At 53.6% G+C, this 16,671-nt stretch overlaps 1 protein-coding gene across 1 annotated transcript; it reads left to right on the top strand.

Moving 5' to 3' along the window:
- The first annotated feature begins 280 nt into the window (after positions 1–280).
- On the top strand, positions 281–4,549 carry LOC121148290 (cytochrome P450 1A2). The gene is made up of 6 exons (XM_040968349.1): positions 281–1,111; positions 1,480–1,600; positions 2,163–2,252; positions 2,504–2,627; positions 3,580–3,666; positions 4,252–4,549. The coding sequence occupies exons 1-6, from the start codon at positions 281–283 to the stop codon at positions 4,547–4,549; spliced, it is 1,551 nt and encodes a 516-aa protein (XP_040824283.1).
- The last annotated feature ends 12,122 nt before the right edge of the window (positions 4,550–16,671 follow it).

Below are 16,671 nucleotides of genomic sequence, written 5' to 3'. Positions count from 1 at the left end.
TGATGGTGGCCAAGCTCCTTCTCCTGGATGTGAAGAGGAACCATTAGGACGCCAACTCTACAATGCATGCACACACGCAGACACACACACACAGACATACACACACAGACACACACACACACATACACGGTGCTGGGGACTGGCAGCTGTGCTGTGCTGTCTGCACCGTCCAGCTCTGGGCAGTGGCTGCTTTGTGGGCTGCAGCGTGGACTCAGCACAGAGCCCAAGTGAGGACACAGATGGATGGCCCCTTCTCCTCTCTCTGCCTCTCTCCCTACAGATGGCAATGGCCCTGACTGTCTCACTCTCAGCCACGGAGCTGCTCCTGGCCTCTGCCATCTTCTGCCTGGTGTTCTGGGTGGTAAGGGCCATGAGGCCTCGGGTCCCCAAAGGCCTGAAGAGTCTGCCGGGGCCCTGGGGCTGGCCCCTGCTGGGGCACATGCTGACCCTGGGCAAGAATCCACACCTGGTACTGACACAGCTGAGCCAGCGCTATGGAGATGTGTTTCAGATCCGCCTTGGCTCCACGCCCGTGGTAGTGCTCAGTGGCCTGAACACGGTCAAGCAGGCGCTGGTGCGGCAGGGTGACGATTTCAAGGGCCGGCCGAACCTCTACACCTCCTCCTTAATCACCAATGGCCAGAGCATGTCCTTCAGCCCAGACACGGGGCCCGTGTGGGCTGCCCGCAGGCGCCTGGCCCAGGACTCCCTGAAGAGTTTCTCCCTGGCCTCTGACCCTGCGTCCTCCAGCTCCTGCTACATGGAGGAGCATGTGAGCCACGAGGCCGATCACCTCATCCGCAAGTTCCAGGAGCTGATGGCGAAGACAGGGCGCTTTGACCCCTATGATCACCTGGTATCATCTGTGGCCAACGTCATTGGGGCCATGCTCTTTGGCCGGCGCTTCCCCAAGGAGAGCGAGGAGATGCTGGACCTCGTGAGGAACAGCAGTATTTTTGTGGAGTCAGCCTCGTCTGGCAACCCTGTGGATTTCTTCCCCTTTCTGCGTTACCTGCCCAATCCCGCCCTGCAGAAGTACAAGCATTTCAACAACAGGTTCCTGGAGTTCCTGCAGAGAACGGTCCAGGAGCACTACCAGGACTTTGACAAGGTGAGCCCAGTGGCAGGTGCTCTGGGACCATGGCCGGCTGATGCAGTCACATGGCCTAGGACCAACCACGCCTCCAAGCTGAGCCTAGGCATCTGCATCCCTCCTCCTTCCCTATCAGGGTCCAAGCAGAGGGTGGGGGTGCCCTCACTGGGGTGGGGGGAGGTTTTTGTCCTTCAGGAACCTGAACCCTGATACTGGCTGATCCCCAGCACTCCTGTTGCCTGCTTCCCTCTTCACACCACGCCTCTTCCTGCTTTGTAACTGGATCAGCCTCCCTGCTGTGAGCCCCAACCCCCTGCCAGGAGCACAGGGCAGGAGTGGGAGGGCCAAAGACCTGCTGTGGGTGCCCTAAGCCTGTGACCCTCCAGGACAGCATCCAGGACATCACGGGTGCCCTGTTCAAGCACTGCGAAAAGAGCGCCAAGGAGAATGGTGGTCTCATTCCACGGGAGAAGATCACGAACTTGGTCAACGACATCTTCGGAGCTGGTACGAGCCAGAGACCTATCCCTTTAGCCACAGGTGCCTGCTGGGCACCTCTGCCCAGACTGTGCCACCAACTCCCCATGCAAAAGGCTTCCCTGGCTCCCTCTCCTCCTCCTCGGTGCCTCAATTTCCCCATCTGAACAATATAGGATGCTCTTGGGGTCGGTGCCATGGCATAATAGGTTAAGCCTCCACCTGCAATAAGAGCATCCCTAAAGGTGTCAGTTCAAGTCCCTGCTGCTCCATTTCTGGTCCAGTTCCCTGTTAATGTACTTGGGAAAGCAGCAGAGGATGGCTCAAGTGCTTGGGTCCCAGAACACTCAGGGGAGACCCAGAGGAATGTCTGGGCTCCTGGCTTCAGCTCGGCACAACCCTGGCTGTTGCGACCATTTGGGGAGCTGATGCTGATGTCAATGTCCCAAGCCAATGCCCAGGAGACATGGCCCTGCCCTCGGGAATCCCATGAGCTGGGGTCTCAGGAAGATGCAGCTGGCAGGTGCTTGGAAGATGCGAGTCTCCTTGCTCCTGCCTTCCTCTCTCCCTCCCTGCACCCTACACTGCACAGGGTTCGACACCATCACCACAGCCCTCTCGTGGAGCATCATGCACCTGGTGACAAAGCCCCAGATTCAGAAGAAGATCCAGAAGGAGCTGGGTAGGTGGTGCCCCCAGCCCCTGCGCTCAGGCCTTGGTCATCCACACACCTGCAATGCACCTGCTCTGTGACAGTCCAGCCCCTAGAGCAAGGCCCACCTTTGTCCCCAAAGATGGTGGGGTCGAGTGGGACTTGGGGTGTGGGGCTTCAGGTGCAACCTAGCATGGGGCTTCAGCAGGTGCAACCTAGCATGGCAAGGGTGCCAAGGAGCATTGCCACAGCAGCTCCAAGCTCTGCCTGCTTCTCTGCAGACACTGTGATTGGCAGGGCCCGGAAGCCCCAGCTCTCTGACCGTCCCAAGCTGCCCTACCTGGAGGCCTTTATCCTGGAGCTCTTTCGCCACTCCTCCTTCGTCCCCTTCACCATCCCGCACAGGTGAGGCTGCCTGCTCTGCCCTCCCAGCCTTGCCTGGTCTCCTCTGCCTCCTCCCAGCCACACTCCCGACCTCACCTCTCCCACCCATTCCTTTCCTGCGTGCACCCCTCTGCCCCTGCAAGCACCAGCAGCCTCTGCCTCAGACCCCAGCCCAGGGGATTGCGGAGGGCAGGGCCGGGTCTCCTGGGCATATACTTTCGTCTAGAGTGACCAGGCCTTCTCCCTGGCTCCCACCGTCCAGCCCTCATGGGGGCCAGTGGGCTATCCCAACACACACCTGCCCTCTCTCGCTGGGGAGAGCATCTGGGCCCCAACTGGGTGGCACAAACCTCATTCTCTGCCCTCACCCTGGTCTACAGCCTCTGGTGCCTGACATTACACATGGTGTCCAGGGAGTGAGTGGACACTCACTCTGGCAAGAAGCAAGAGGCTTTTGTGGTGCAGCAGGCTAAGCTGCTGCTTTCCCTGTCAGCATCAGACTGCCCGGTTCAAGTCTTAGCTGTACCACTTCTGGTCCAGCTCCCACTGATGCACCTTAATTGCCCAAGTACTGGAGCACCTGGTTCCCATGTCATCACCCACCCACTGGGTCATTCCCCAAATGCCTACAGCAGCCAGGGCTGGGCCAAGGCTGAGGTTAGGAGCCTGGAACTCCAACCGGGTCTCTCCTGTGGGTGGCAGGGGCCCATGCACTTGGGCCAACCTCTGCATCCTTCCTGGGAGGGTGTTAGCAGGGAGGTGGAGGGAAGGAGAATTGCAGAGATTTAAGTGGCTGGCCACCAGCTCAGGCATGGGGAGGAGATTTTGTCCCTTCCCTGCCCCTCATCTTGCCTCCCATGGTGCGGGTGCATGACTTCAAGGGAGGAAGTTGGAGCACAGTGGGCACAGGAGGGAGAGTGGTTCCAGCTTTCAGCCCTGAGTGCTCCTGACGGCACCCTTCTTCCCTGCTCAGCACCACCCGGGACACCACCCTGAATGGCTTCCACATTCCCAAGGGCAGCTGTGTCTTCATCAACCAGTGGCAAATCAACCAAGACCCGTGAGTGCCTGTCCCTCGGGATGATGGGTGGAGACCTGATGGGCTGAGTCACCCAGAGCCTGCTTGTCCCCACTCCAACCATGGCACAGATATAGGGCAGAGCAGAGGGCATAAGGCAGGGCAAATGCCATGGCACAGGGCATAACAGGGCATAGAGCACAGGACATTGGGCAGAAGGCACACAGCAGGGCACAAGGCATGTATGCAGAGCACAGAGAGCAGGGAAGGGACATGGCAGAACACATGGCACAAAGAAGGGCATATGACACAGGGTTGGGCACAAGGTTGGGCACAAGTCAGAGCAGAGGGCACAGGTGAGAGCAGAAGGCAGAACAGTGGGCACAGCGCAGGGCTCACGGCAGGGCAACCTCTTCCAAATGACCAGCTTCAAGTCCATGTTTCTCAGACTTCGCTGCCATGAGTGGCAGCCGGGGAGCTGGTGTTGAGCTCAGCAGTGAAGGTGTTCACAGCCCCTGTTGGAGTACCCCAGCCCACCCTCTCCCGCCCCCATTCCAGCATGGATTGTCCAGGGCCCTTGCTTCCAGGCCCACCCTCGCAGCCTGCCTCCTCTCCTCCTTCTGGCAGGAAGGTATGGGGAGATCCATCGGAGTTCCGGCCCGAGCGATTCCTCACTGCCAATGGCATGGCCATCAACAAGCCCCTGAGTGAGAAGGTCACGCTGTTTGGCATGGGCAAGCGCAGGTGCATCGGAGAGACCCTGGGCCGCTGGGAGGTCTTCCTCTTCCTGGCCATGCTGCTGCAGCGGCTGGAGTTCAGTGTGCCGCCCGGCCTGCCCGTGGACCTGACCCCCATCTACGGGCTGACCATGAAGCACCCCCACTGCAAGCACGTGCAGGTGACCCTGCGCTTCTCCACCCAGTGAAGAAGCCAGCAGAGGACCAGGGCAGGACAGTCACCTTGGGGAGGGAGGAGTGTCCTGGCCCTTCCTTCCTTGCTTTTCTTGACTGCGTTGGATTCTCACACTGGTCATTACCCCCTCAATGCATGCAGCCCACTATCTTGGAGGAAATCCACACCCCTGTGATCTGCCTGCACCATGCTTGCAGTTATGTCACCTCCCCTCACGTGCCCACAGTCACCAGCTCCCCGACCCTGCTGCCCCAGCCTCCCAGCCTCCCTACTTTAAGCAGCTGCTCATTTACTTTGCGCTGTGGGTTTGACATCCTGGCACGTCCTATAAATGAAACTGTCCACTACGTGGTGTGTCGTGACTTTCTGCTGGCTGCTCATGCTCCAGTGTGCCTGTGATGGGTTCTGATCTCTTGAGTCCTGAGACCAGCGCCTGGACTCCCTACTTCCCAGGCACCTCTTTCCCCGTTCACTGCTTTCATCACTGGCCCCAGTGTGGAACACCTGAAGAGAAAGGGGAGGAAGGGACCATCCCCGGTGCATGAATGGAGATTCTTCATGCCCCACGTTTGAGCTCTAGCACCTGAGAGGAAGTACCACAGCTTAAGCCATCACATGGCAGCATCCTTTAGGGTGCCAGTTCAAGTCCTGGCTGCTCCACTTCCCATCCAGCTCCCTGCTTGGGACCTGGGAAGGCAGTGGAGGATGTACCAAGCCTTGAGACCCTGCACCCAAGTGGGAGACCTGGAGGAAGCTTCGATCTCCCGGCTTTGGACGAGCTAGCTGCAGCGCTTGCAGCCATTGAGGGAGTGGATCAAGTAGATGAAAGTGCTCTCTGTCTCTTTCTCTCTCTAACACTGCCTTTCAGTGAAAAATAAGTAAATTTTTTAAAAAGTAAACAAAAGTTTGACCGAGGTTGAGAGTGGGGAAGACAGGATTTGTTTGCAGCTTCTGTCTGGAGACTAGAGTCTAGACATAGATACAGGCGGTGTGCCCACATCACTGGGAATGTCACTGACATCCATGAGTTACACACTGAGATAGTTACAGTCAGGGGCTGGCTTTGTGGCTCAACGGGATAAGTGTTTGCCTGCAGTACCCACATCCTACACACGGACACCAGTTTGAGTCCTGGTTGCTCCAAGTATGATCCAGCTCCCTGCTAAAGCACCTGGGGAAAGCAGCAGAGCATGCCCAAAGTCCTTGGGGCTCTGCACTAAAGTGTGGAAGACCTGAAAGAAGCTCCTGACTGCGAACTTCAGCCTGGCGCTGGTGGGTATTTAAGTAGTGACCCAGGGCCTGGGAGATCCTTCTCTCCCCTTCCTTTTTTCCCATTTTTTTTTGTATCTATGCCCTCTAAATAAATAAATAAATCCTTTTTAAAAAATTCACTTTTGCCATCAGTTAAAATAGGTAATGTCAGTGGTGTAATATGTTAAGGATTGGGTTCAAGGAATGCATCTGTTTCTAATTTTTTTCTTCCTAAAGCTTTATTTATTTTCTTATATGTTTATTTGTTTCTTGGCAAAAATTTCCCCAATCTTATTAGAAAGGTAAATTTAAATGGAGAATGACAACAAAAAGAAAATTATTTCAGTAGCTGTTTAACTCCCCAAATGGCAATAACGGCAGCAGATGAGCCAATCCGAAGACAGGAGCAAATTCTGGGTCCCCAGTGTGGGTGCAGAGTCCCAAGGTTTTGGGCCATCCTCCAGCACTACGTTCCCCAAGCCAGTCAGGGAGCTGGATGGGAAGTGAAACAGCTGGAACATGAATGAGTGGCATATGGTGTGGTGGCACTTACGAGGCAAGGATTTAGCCACTGAGCTAACACACCGGGGCTTATTTGTTTATTTGAACGTCAGGTGGCAGAGAGAGATGCCTTGCAGCAAATGGTTCACTGCCTAAATGGACACATTAGCCAAATCTGCTCCAAAACCAGGTGCTGGGAACTCCACCCAGGTCTCCCACATGGGCATAGAGGCCCAGGCACTTAAGCCATCCTTCACTGCTTTCCCAAAGGTGTGTGTGCAGGGGAGCCAATAGGAAGCAGAGCAGCTGGAACCTGAACTGGTACTCGTATAGGAGACGTTGAGCAGCTTAAGCTGCTGCCCTCCAACAACAGCCATTCCTTCACTGTTCCTATAACCTAAAATTAAAACCCTAACCCCAAAAGCCCATTAGTAATGCAAATCAAAAGGCAGTAAAACAGCACAGCATTGGCCGAGCACTTGGTAAGGGGAGCACTCCTGAGGAGCTCCCCTGAGCCTCCACCTGGTCCCTCATGGAGGCCTCCTGTGGACCTTGGGTGTAGCTCTGTGTGCTTGGTTAAAGAGGTAATGGCTGTCTGCTCTTGGCAAGCCATGGTGACACCTGTCAGCTCGCCAGGCCAGCCTTCACCTGGGCCATGGGGACTGACAGGGCCGGTTCCCAGCAGGTGCAGGACAGTCAAAGGCAACCCTGGCATGCATGGCACAGCCCAGGTCCCACGGCCCTCAGCTGGGGCTGCTCACCTGAGCTCTGTGCATACAGATGATTGCACCTGGTTTGGCAGGAGGTGTAAGGAGAAGGCTGTATAAAGTGCTAGGTTCCCATGTGTGCAGGCGTACACGTGCAAACACACACACACACCAGGAATGCCAGTCTCTGGCTGGTGCATCCACCAGGATAGGGGGAGGCAGCATTCCCAGGACACTGTCCGTGGGGTCCTGCCAGGGCCTGGGCTCAGCCCACTTCCTTCCACTGCTCGCTTCCCCACACACCCAGGAGTTAGGGAGGGCTGGGGGTGCTGGCGTGCCAAGGAACAATGGGCCCCCCACCCCTTCCGGCTCCTTGCGTGAGAAGGAGCTGCTGCAGGAAGCTCAACTCCCAGAGGGACGGGCCACCGCCCCCTGCTGCCTGCCCCAGGGAGGCCCAAGACATTCCCTGGGTGCATTCTGTCCCCACCAACAGCACAGACTCTCTCAGTCCCACTTTTTTCTTTTTTTAAAAAGATTTATTTCTTTTTATTGCAAAGTCATAAAAACAGAGAGGAGGAGAGACAGAGAGGAAGAACGTCCATCCAATGATTCACTTCTCAGGTGACCACAATGGCCGGTGCTGCACCAATCTGAAGCTGAAAGCCAGGAATCTCCTCCAGCTCTCCCACGTGGGTGCAGGGTCCCAAGGCTTTTGGCCATTCTTGACTGTTTTTCCAGGCCACAAGCAGGGAGCTGGATGGGAAGTGGAGCTACCAGGATTAGAACTGGCGTCCATATGGGATTCCAGTTCATTCAAAGAGAGGACTTTATGACTAGATCACCACACTGGGCCCCCTCACTCCTACTTTTGAGGAGCTCGTCCCATCTGGGAATGCTCATCTGTGCCTGGGCTGGGTGTTACTCCCATTTGCCAGTGTGTTGCCTGTTCTATAGCAATATCCATGGGTGCTGAGCACTGAGGCAACGACCTGGGGAAGGAAGGCAGGGTCCCAGGGGCTGAGCAGCAGAGATGACAGGAAATGATGCAGCTGGGGCAGCCGGGACTCCCACACTGGGGACAGAATTCCCTGTAGGGAACACGGGGCACCTCCAGAACCCCCACATGCACTCTCTCTTGCACGTGCACAGGCACGCTGGCTCCAGGCTCCAGGTGGCTCTTGTGCCTCCACCATCAGACCTGGTGCCCTCTGAGGCAGGGCCACGGGCTGCCAGGCTCACACCCCACACAAGAGCCCAGTGGTCCTCACCTCACAGGCAGGTGGCCAAAAGCATAGGGCTGGACCCTGAGGTGGGCTTGCATCGTGTTCCTCATCTTCCTGCCACACCCCTTCTGTTCTTGGCCTGCTCCTCAGACCTCAGGTGGGACCTCAGCCAAGGAGTGGGAGAAGCAGACACACCCGAACAGCCACCCTGCCTGACAACTAGCCCCTACCATCACTCAGAGGAGAAGGACTGAGGGCACAGGACAGGGTCAGGGTGGTGCACCTGCAGACATATGCCCCCACCTGCAAGCACGCACATATTGGCTGCCGTGCTGATCCACCTGAGCACACACCTGGCCAACTCCCACAAACCGTGTGCAAGCAGGCCCATGCTTGCCCGTGTGTGTGCACTTGCCCTCACGCCTCCCACAGGCAAACCACGGCTGCCCCTGCCCTTTGCTCAGCCCCGTTGCACCCAGACCTTGCACCTGCATCCTGTGCAGGTGCTCCAGGCTGTGAGATCCCATGCCCTCTGTGGGGTGGGAGATGGCGAGACTGCTGGCCAGCCTGTTCATCTGTGATGCTTGTCATGGAAAATTCACCTCTCAATCCATGGAGCATCAAAGCCACAAGGAAGAAGATGAAGTTGAGCCCACATGGATCAACCAGCTCTGTGTTCTTAAGGACCGCAGGCGGAGGACCCTGCATTGTAACCTAGTGACTAAAGTCCCTGCCTTGCATGTGCTAGGATCCCATGTGGGCCCCAAGGGGAGTTGTGGACAGCAGCCCCTCACCAACCTCCTCCCTCTGCTCCCTGCCTACTGCCTCCTGCAGAGTCCCCATGCTAAACCTTCCAAGGAGCCCCCTGGCTTAGCATTGCATCTGTGACCTTCTTGCCCCAGGTTGGATGAGAGATTAATGTCCTTCGTATCTCCCTCCCTTTCTCTCTCTAGCTCTGCTTTTCAAATAAATAAGAATAAATCTTTAAAAATTTTCACAGAACCTGGCACAATGACTCAATTCCTAATACTACCCTCACAAGCATCCCATATATATGCCGGTTCATGTCCTGGCTGCTCCACTTCCCATCTAGCTCCCTGCTTGTTGCCTGGGAGAGCAGTCGAGGATGGCACAAAGCCTTGGGATCCTACACCCGTGTGGAAGACCCGGAAGGAGCTCCTGGCTCTGGTTCCAAGGATTTCTGCCATCAGCCTCTGCTTCCCTGGCCCACCAGCAGAGAGCAAGATGGGTGTGAGGATCGGCCAGGAATGTAATGGGTTTGTAGCAGGTGCTGTTGGCATTTGGGGCCAGAAAGTTCTTTCTTATAGGAGGCCATCTTTGTTTTTTGGGATTTTGTTTTGTTTTGTTTTGTTTTGTTTTTGCATGGTAACATTTCCGTGATTTCGTTGCCTTCTACCCACTGGGTGCATTACATGTCTGTAATTATGACAACCAAAAATGTCCCTACACTGCTCAGTGTCCCTGATTGAAAACAGTTACTACAGGGCACAGTGCAATGGTTCAATTGGCTAGCTCTTCCCTTTCAAGTACCAAGATTCCATGTGGGCGCCAGTTTGTATCACACTGACTCCACTTCCCATCCAGCTCCCTGCCTGTGGCCTGGGAAAGCAGTCGAGGATGGCCCAAAGCCTTGGGACCCTGCACCCGCTTGGGAAACCCAGAAAGAAGCTTCTGGCTCCTGGCTTCGACTCAGTTCCAGCCATTGCTGCCAATTTTAAATCTTTTAAATTTGTTTTAAAAAGCAGTCACAGTTGTCAGTGTGTGGAGGCGGGGAGCTGGGCAGAGCTTCTGTGTGATGGGGTAGAGTTTCAATCTTAAAAGAAATGTTTATCTGGGCTGGTGCAACTGCTCAATTGGCTAATCCTCCCCTTGCAAGTGCTGAGATCCCATATGGGTGCCAGTTTATGTGCCAGCTGCTCCACTCCCATCTAGTCCCTGCTTGTGGCCTAGGAAAGCAATCTAGAAGGGCCCTGGGCTTTGGGACCCTGCACCCACATAGGAGACCTGAGGTAGGCTTGTTGCCTTTGACTTTGGAAAGCTCAACTTCAGATGTTGCAGCATTTTGCAGAGTAAAGTAACAGATGAAAGACCTTTCTCTATGTCTCTTTCTGTAAATACGCTTAAAAAAAAAAAAAAAAGACATGGCTATGGCGGGTGGCAACAGGGGGGCCAAACATGGCTACCACCAAATTGTGCATTCATCATTGGCTAGGTGGTAAATTTTACTGTATGTGCATTTTATCAAGATGAGAATTGGGACAAGGGAGCAAGGATTGTGCTACAGCAGGTTGAAGTGCTGCTTGCACACCAGCGTCCCTTATTGGAGCACTGGCCCTCAGTCCCAGCTGCTCCGCTTCTCACCCTGCTCTCCGCCATGGCATCTGGGAAGGCAACAGAAGGTGGAACAGTGCTTAGGTCCCGGATCCACATAGGAGACCTGCAACAAGCAACTGGCTCCTGACCTCAGCCTGGCCCAGGCCTTACCATGGCAACCCAGCAGGAAGGGAACCAGCAGGTGGAAGATATCTTTTTTCTGCCTGTCCTTGTCTTTGCCACTATGCCATTCAAACAAATGAAATAGGCTTGAAATATGCATGTAAGGTGGGGGTGGGAAAAAAGCTCTTACAAAAAAGATTTACAATATTCATCAACAGGGCCCAGCACAGTGGCTTAACGGCTAAAGTACTCGCTTTGGGGCCCTGCGCGGTGGCGCAAGTGGTTAAGGTCCTCGCCTTGCACGCCCGGGATCCCATATGGGGGCTGGTTCTAATCCCGGCAGCCCCGCTTCCCTTCCAGCTCCCTGCCTGTGGCCCAGAAAAGCAGTCGAGGACGGCCCAAAGCTTTGGGACCCTGTACTCACATGGGAGACCCAGAAGAGTCTCCTGGCTTTGGATCAGCATAGCATCGGCTGTTGCGCTCACTTGGGGAGTGAATCATCGGACGGAGGATCTTCCTCTCTGTCTCTCCTCTCTGTATATCCGCCTTTCCAATAAAAAAATAATAAAAATAAATCTTTAAAAAAAAAAAGTACTCACTTTGAACATGCCGGGATCACATATGGGCACCAGTTCTAATCCCGGCAGACCCGCTACCCATCCAGCTCCCTGCTTGTCACTTGGGAAAGCTGTTGAGGATGGTCCAAACCCTTGGTATCCTGCACCCGCATGGGAGACCCAGAAGAGCTCCTGGTTCCCAGCTTCAGATCAGCGCAGTACCGACCTGTGCAGCGACTTGGGGAGTGAATCATCAGAAGGAAGATCTTTCTCTCTGTCTTTCCTCCTCTCTGCATATCTGACTTTGCAATAAAAACAAATAATCTTTTAAAAAATGTTCATCAACATATTAAAAGCACATTCGCCTTGATCTGCCAATCCCATCTGTAGAATATGTCCTTCAGATGAGCTCACACATTCATGGGTGTGTTGCAGCAGTGTCTGATTTTAACAGTGGGGAAAACAACTAAATACATTATTTGAAAGCAATGACAGAGTGTGAGAGAGACACCTCCTATCTGCTCCTCCACTCTCCAAAGGGCTCTTCTATGTGGATACAGGCCCCAGCACTTGGGCATCCTCTGCTGCTCTCTCAGGTGGATTAGCAGGGAGCTGGATGGGAAGTGGAGCAGCCGGGACTTGAACCTTCATCCATTCAGGATGCTTGTGTTGCAGCCGATGGTGTTGCCCACTAGGCCATACCACCAGCCCTGGAGTCACCCTTTGGGAACTTCCAGGCCTCGTGCCTCGGATACATATTTCATGTTTCACATAAACAAAGTGTCTGATATTGACAGGAGCCCTGGAAGAGCATGCCAGGCGGTGGGCAGGGACACAGAGCTGGGCAAACTCAGCGGGTTCTGCTCTGCTCTCAGGAAGCTCAAGGCCAGGCTGGGGGAGGGACGCACACTCAGAGCTGAGCCTGACTGCAAGCGGCCATGGAGAAGCAGGGCTGCCGGGAAGAGGCAGACAGATGTGAGGACCTGGGACCTGGCCAGGCCTCCCAGAGCGGGGGCAGTTAAGAGCCGTGTGCAAAGGCCCTGGGCAGGCAGAGCGTGCTATGTGCCCTCTGAAATGACCACATGCCAGAGAGGAGAAACAGTGTCACCCAGGCAGAACCCACATTTGCTTTTTTTTTGGATGTGTGCATAATAAATGTTTGTTTTTATTTTATTTTTATTATATTTTTGACAATCTTTACATAGTTAGAGTAAAAAGGTTCAAGGGCTGTGGGGAAGTGGGGAAGACTATTATTTCCATATTGTTTCCTTCATGTATCTGAGGTAAAGAGGGATATTGAGGGAGAAGCCCCACGCAGCCTCCCTCCCACCCCAGGTCCTAGATGTGGGGCATGCTCCGAGGTTCTTACTCAAGTGTTTTGATAGTTCACCAGTTATGAATTGCTGCCAATCTCACCACTCCAAGCATGATGAGGTCGCTGAAAAATCCACTGATTGACAGTCCATGCTAGAGTCTCCGTTTGCCCAGTTTTTCACAGTCAACATATGGCTGGGTGGTTGATTGACTTATTCTGTCCTCTGTCTTTTCATGGTTTGGGCTCTGAGTCCAGCAGTTTGAAGGATGGGATCCCCAAAGACTTTGTGTGAGGTGTTCCCAGACCAGATTCTTGTGTGCACTAGCAAGCACAGGGCCCGGCACAGTCCATCACCCCAATCAGCTGGTGGTTGCGATAGCTGTTTTCAGCCCCGCCTTCCACTGGAACCAATGGGTATTGCAATCCAGCCTGGCTCTGCCCATCACATGCTCGGCCCTCACATAAACCAGTGGGATCTGTAGCCTAGTCAGAGCGACCCACAATAACCCCCACCAGGCCCGCCCCCTGCCCTGGTTTGCCAGTATGTGCAGTAGACTAGTCCAGTCTGTCCCATATCCCATTCGGCTCTCGTACATGTCAATGGGTATTGAAGCTTAGTTCCATCTAACCAGCTCAACTACCCAGCCCTCACGGATGTTTTTGGGTGCCTCTCTGTCTAGCCACCCCAGCCCCTGTCCTAGTTTTCGTGCCCACCAGTGGGAGTGGTAACCCAAGAGGGAGGTGCCCACTATGTCCCTCCCAGGCCTCCTCCACTCCCGGATTATGCACTCTCCAGGTGGTTCTGTGGTTTGACTTGACAGAATTAGCCCCCAGTGCCAGCTTCTGCCAGCTGATGCTGCGGCTAAGCCCAAAAACCCTCACCCATTCAAATTTTGTTTGCACCAGTAGGAATAATCAGCCCAGCCTGGCTTTTCCCTGATCCAGTCCACATGAGGTGTACAGGTGTTGTAGCCCTGCCTAGTCTGGTCTGCCCCATCCCAGCTCATGCTCTCCAGTGGGAGTAGCTGTCCAGCAGGGGAGCACCCCCACATTCTCCCTGCTGGTTCTGCCCACTCCTTTCCTCGTTCTCATGTGTGCTGGTTGGGCGTCACATCCGGTACAGGCAACCTCACCTTGGCATTCTGTATTGTGCACTGGTTTTTCTCGCGACCAAACCCGTCTTGACCCACACTGTTCTGGTGCTCAGATTTGCCAGTGGATGACATAAACTGATTCAACCTGGTCTTCCCCTGACCCATGCCAAATGTATGCCAGTGGGAATCTTTCCATGGCCTGTTCTGGGCTGTTTCCTATCATGTTTCTTTCACTTACCTGCTGGGTCTGTGTCCTGCCAGAGGAGTTGCCCAGGCTCCTTCATCAGAACCTCTCCCAATGCCAGATTTTGCACCTACCAGGATGTCCATGAGCCAGCCCTACTCAGTTCACCTCCTGTCCTAGCAGGAACAGTGGCTTTTCCTGACAGGCCTTCAACCCAATCTGGTTCTTGCTGTTGGATGTTTCAGCCCAGCCATAGCTCGTCCATACCCACATACAGCTCACACATGGCTCAATAGGGGTTGAGACCTAGCCTAGTCCATCCCACATCTACCCTGGTCCTCCAGAACACCAGATGGTGTTGGAGTCTGCCTGGCTTGGTGCATCCAGTCCCAGTCCACACTTGTGCCAAGGGAAACTACAACCGTTTCCTGATCAGAATGCAGCCCCCATTCCAGCCCATGTGCCCCCTTGGTGGGAACCTCAACCCCGATAGGTTGTCCCCTTAGCTCCCCATCCAGGCCTGTTCCCAGCCATAGATCACACGCATGCCAGTGGTTGCTCTGATTCAGCTTGGCTCAGTCCCTCACCTGTCCCAACCCCTGCTTTAGACACTGTGGCTTAGCGTCACTGTCACACGCAGACCAGTAGGTGCAAGAGCCTAGTTGGGCATGACCTGTGCTCCATCCTGGTTTCTAGTTTTGCTTGTGGGCTAAGGTTTGCTCAGTCCTGCCCAGTCCACCCTGTTCCATTACCAATTCACACATTGTCTAGCCATTGGAGCTACTCTGCCCAGCTTGTCTGACCCCCAGGTCTGGACCACATGTTCACCAGTGGGAGCTATGACTCACCAGGGGAGTTTCCCAAGTTCCTCCTTTTGAACCACTCCCAGACCCAGTTCTCATACATGCCATTGGGTTTTAGGTCAGGTTCTGGTGAAGTCTGGCCTTCCATTTGGCCTTGTATGAGCTGGTGATTGTTGCAGCCTGGCCCACCCCACACCCTATTCAGGATGCACATTCAGGTGCTGCTGCCTTGACCAGTCCAGACTATTGTCAGTTCCTTTACCTGTGATTGATGGCAGGCTCCTTGGTCACACCTAGTTTACTCTATCACCACCCTAACTCTTGAGCTAACTGGTACGGCTAGAAATTGCACAGGATTTGACCCACACATCCCCCACAGAATCTACCCCCGGATATGGTTGTCTGGCGTGCTAGTTAATGTCGTGGCCCTGCCTAATGTAACCTGTCTCCTGACCCACCATCATGTCAGGTAATAGGATGTGATCCTGCTAGACAAGCTCCAAGCCTTAGCTTTTGCATGGACTGGTGTACGGTGGTCAGCATTGTTCAGTGATTATAAGTTCTTCAAAGGAAGAGTTACTCTGTCATTGGGAATCTTTAGGATTGATTCACATCCCAAAAGCACAGTGGGTTCAAACGTGGAGTTACCTAAGCAGCAATTCAAAGAACCAAAACCCCAGAGGACCCCGGCAGGGCAGCCAGCAGGGGGAGCCGGGGGACAGCTCACCATGTGCACGTGGTGGCTGGAGTTAGGGATCTGGGCATGAGACACCCCGTCCTGAGACCCACCCACAGCCGACAGGCTGCTGGAAGTTTAAACTCCAATGTTTGATTTTATTAACAAATCTTATTTTTTCCTGCACCAAAGGATCTTTCCCAAGAAAGAAAGCATAGTAATTTTCTCATATTAAAAACTAAAACAAAATGTTGTCTCAATTTTATGTTCTTTCAACACACTCCCTTTCTTTCTTTCTTCTTTTTTTTTTTTTTTTACTTTTTTCTTTATTTTTGATAATCTTTACGTGGTTAATTAAGACACAAAGGTTCAAGAGCTGTGGGGAAGTGGGTAAGACTATTATTTCCACATTCTTTTTTGTATCTGGAGCAAAGGGGGAGATAAAGAGAGAAGCTCCACGCAGCCTCCCACCCATCCCAGGTCCCGGATGTGGGGCATGCTCCAAGTGTCTTGCTCAAGTGGTTTTGATAGTTCAACAATTATGAATTGCCGCCAATCTTGCCACTCCAAGCACGATGAGGTCATTGAAGAATCCACTGATTGACATAGTCCATCCTAGAGTCTCCATTTGCCCAGTTTTTCACTGCCAACATATGGCTGGGGTTTTTGATTGACTTGTTCTGCCCTCTGTCTCTTCATGGTTAGAGTTCTGAGCCCAGCAGTTTGAAGGGGGGATATCCCCAAAAAAACTTTGTCTGAGGGCCCCGCGCCGTGGCCTAGCGGCTAAAGTCCTCACCTTGAAAGCGCCAGGATCCCATATAGGCACCGGTTCTAATCCCAGCAGCTCCACTTCCCATCCAGCTCCCTGCTTGTGGCCTGGGAAAGCAGTCGAGGATAGCCCAAAGCTTTGGAACCCTGCACCCGCGTGGGAGACCTGGAAGAAGCTCCTGGATCCTGGCTTCGGATCAGCATAGCATCGGCCGTTGCACTCACTTGGGGAGTGAATCATTGGACGGAAGATTTTCCTCTCTGTCTCTCCTCTATGTATATCTGACTTTCCAATAAATAAATAAATAAATCTTAAAAAAAAAAAAGAAAAGAAAAGAAAAGAAAAGAAAAGAAAGAAACTTTGTCTGAGGTGAACCCAGACCGGATTCTCTGCTCATCTGGGGAGTAAACCAACAGACAGAGAATCTCGTTATCTCTGCCTTTCAAATAAAAATCAATGAATCTTGAAAAATTAGAAAAGAAGTTTCCATAAGATTTCATGAGACTGTTTTAGCAGGGAGCAATATTGGAAGTAGAGCAGGCGGGACTCAAACCTGTACCCGTTTGGGACACCGACATTGCAGGCAGAGGATTAGTCT

The sequence above is a fragment of the Ochotona curzoniae genome, unplaced genomic scaffold, assembly GCF_017591425.1.
Source record: "Ochotona curzoniae isolate NIBS_2020 unplaced genomic scaffold, NIBS_Ocur_1.0 scaffold_4701, whole genome shotgun sequence".
NCBI lineage: Eukaryota > Metazoa > Chordata > Mammalia > Lagomorpha > Ochotonidae > Ochotona > Ochotona curzoniae.
The sequence above is the reverse complement of the archived record's forward strand: the minus strand, read 5'-3'. Positions and strand labels throughout refer to the sequence as shown.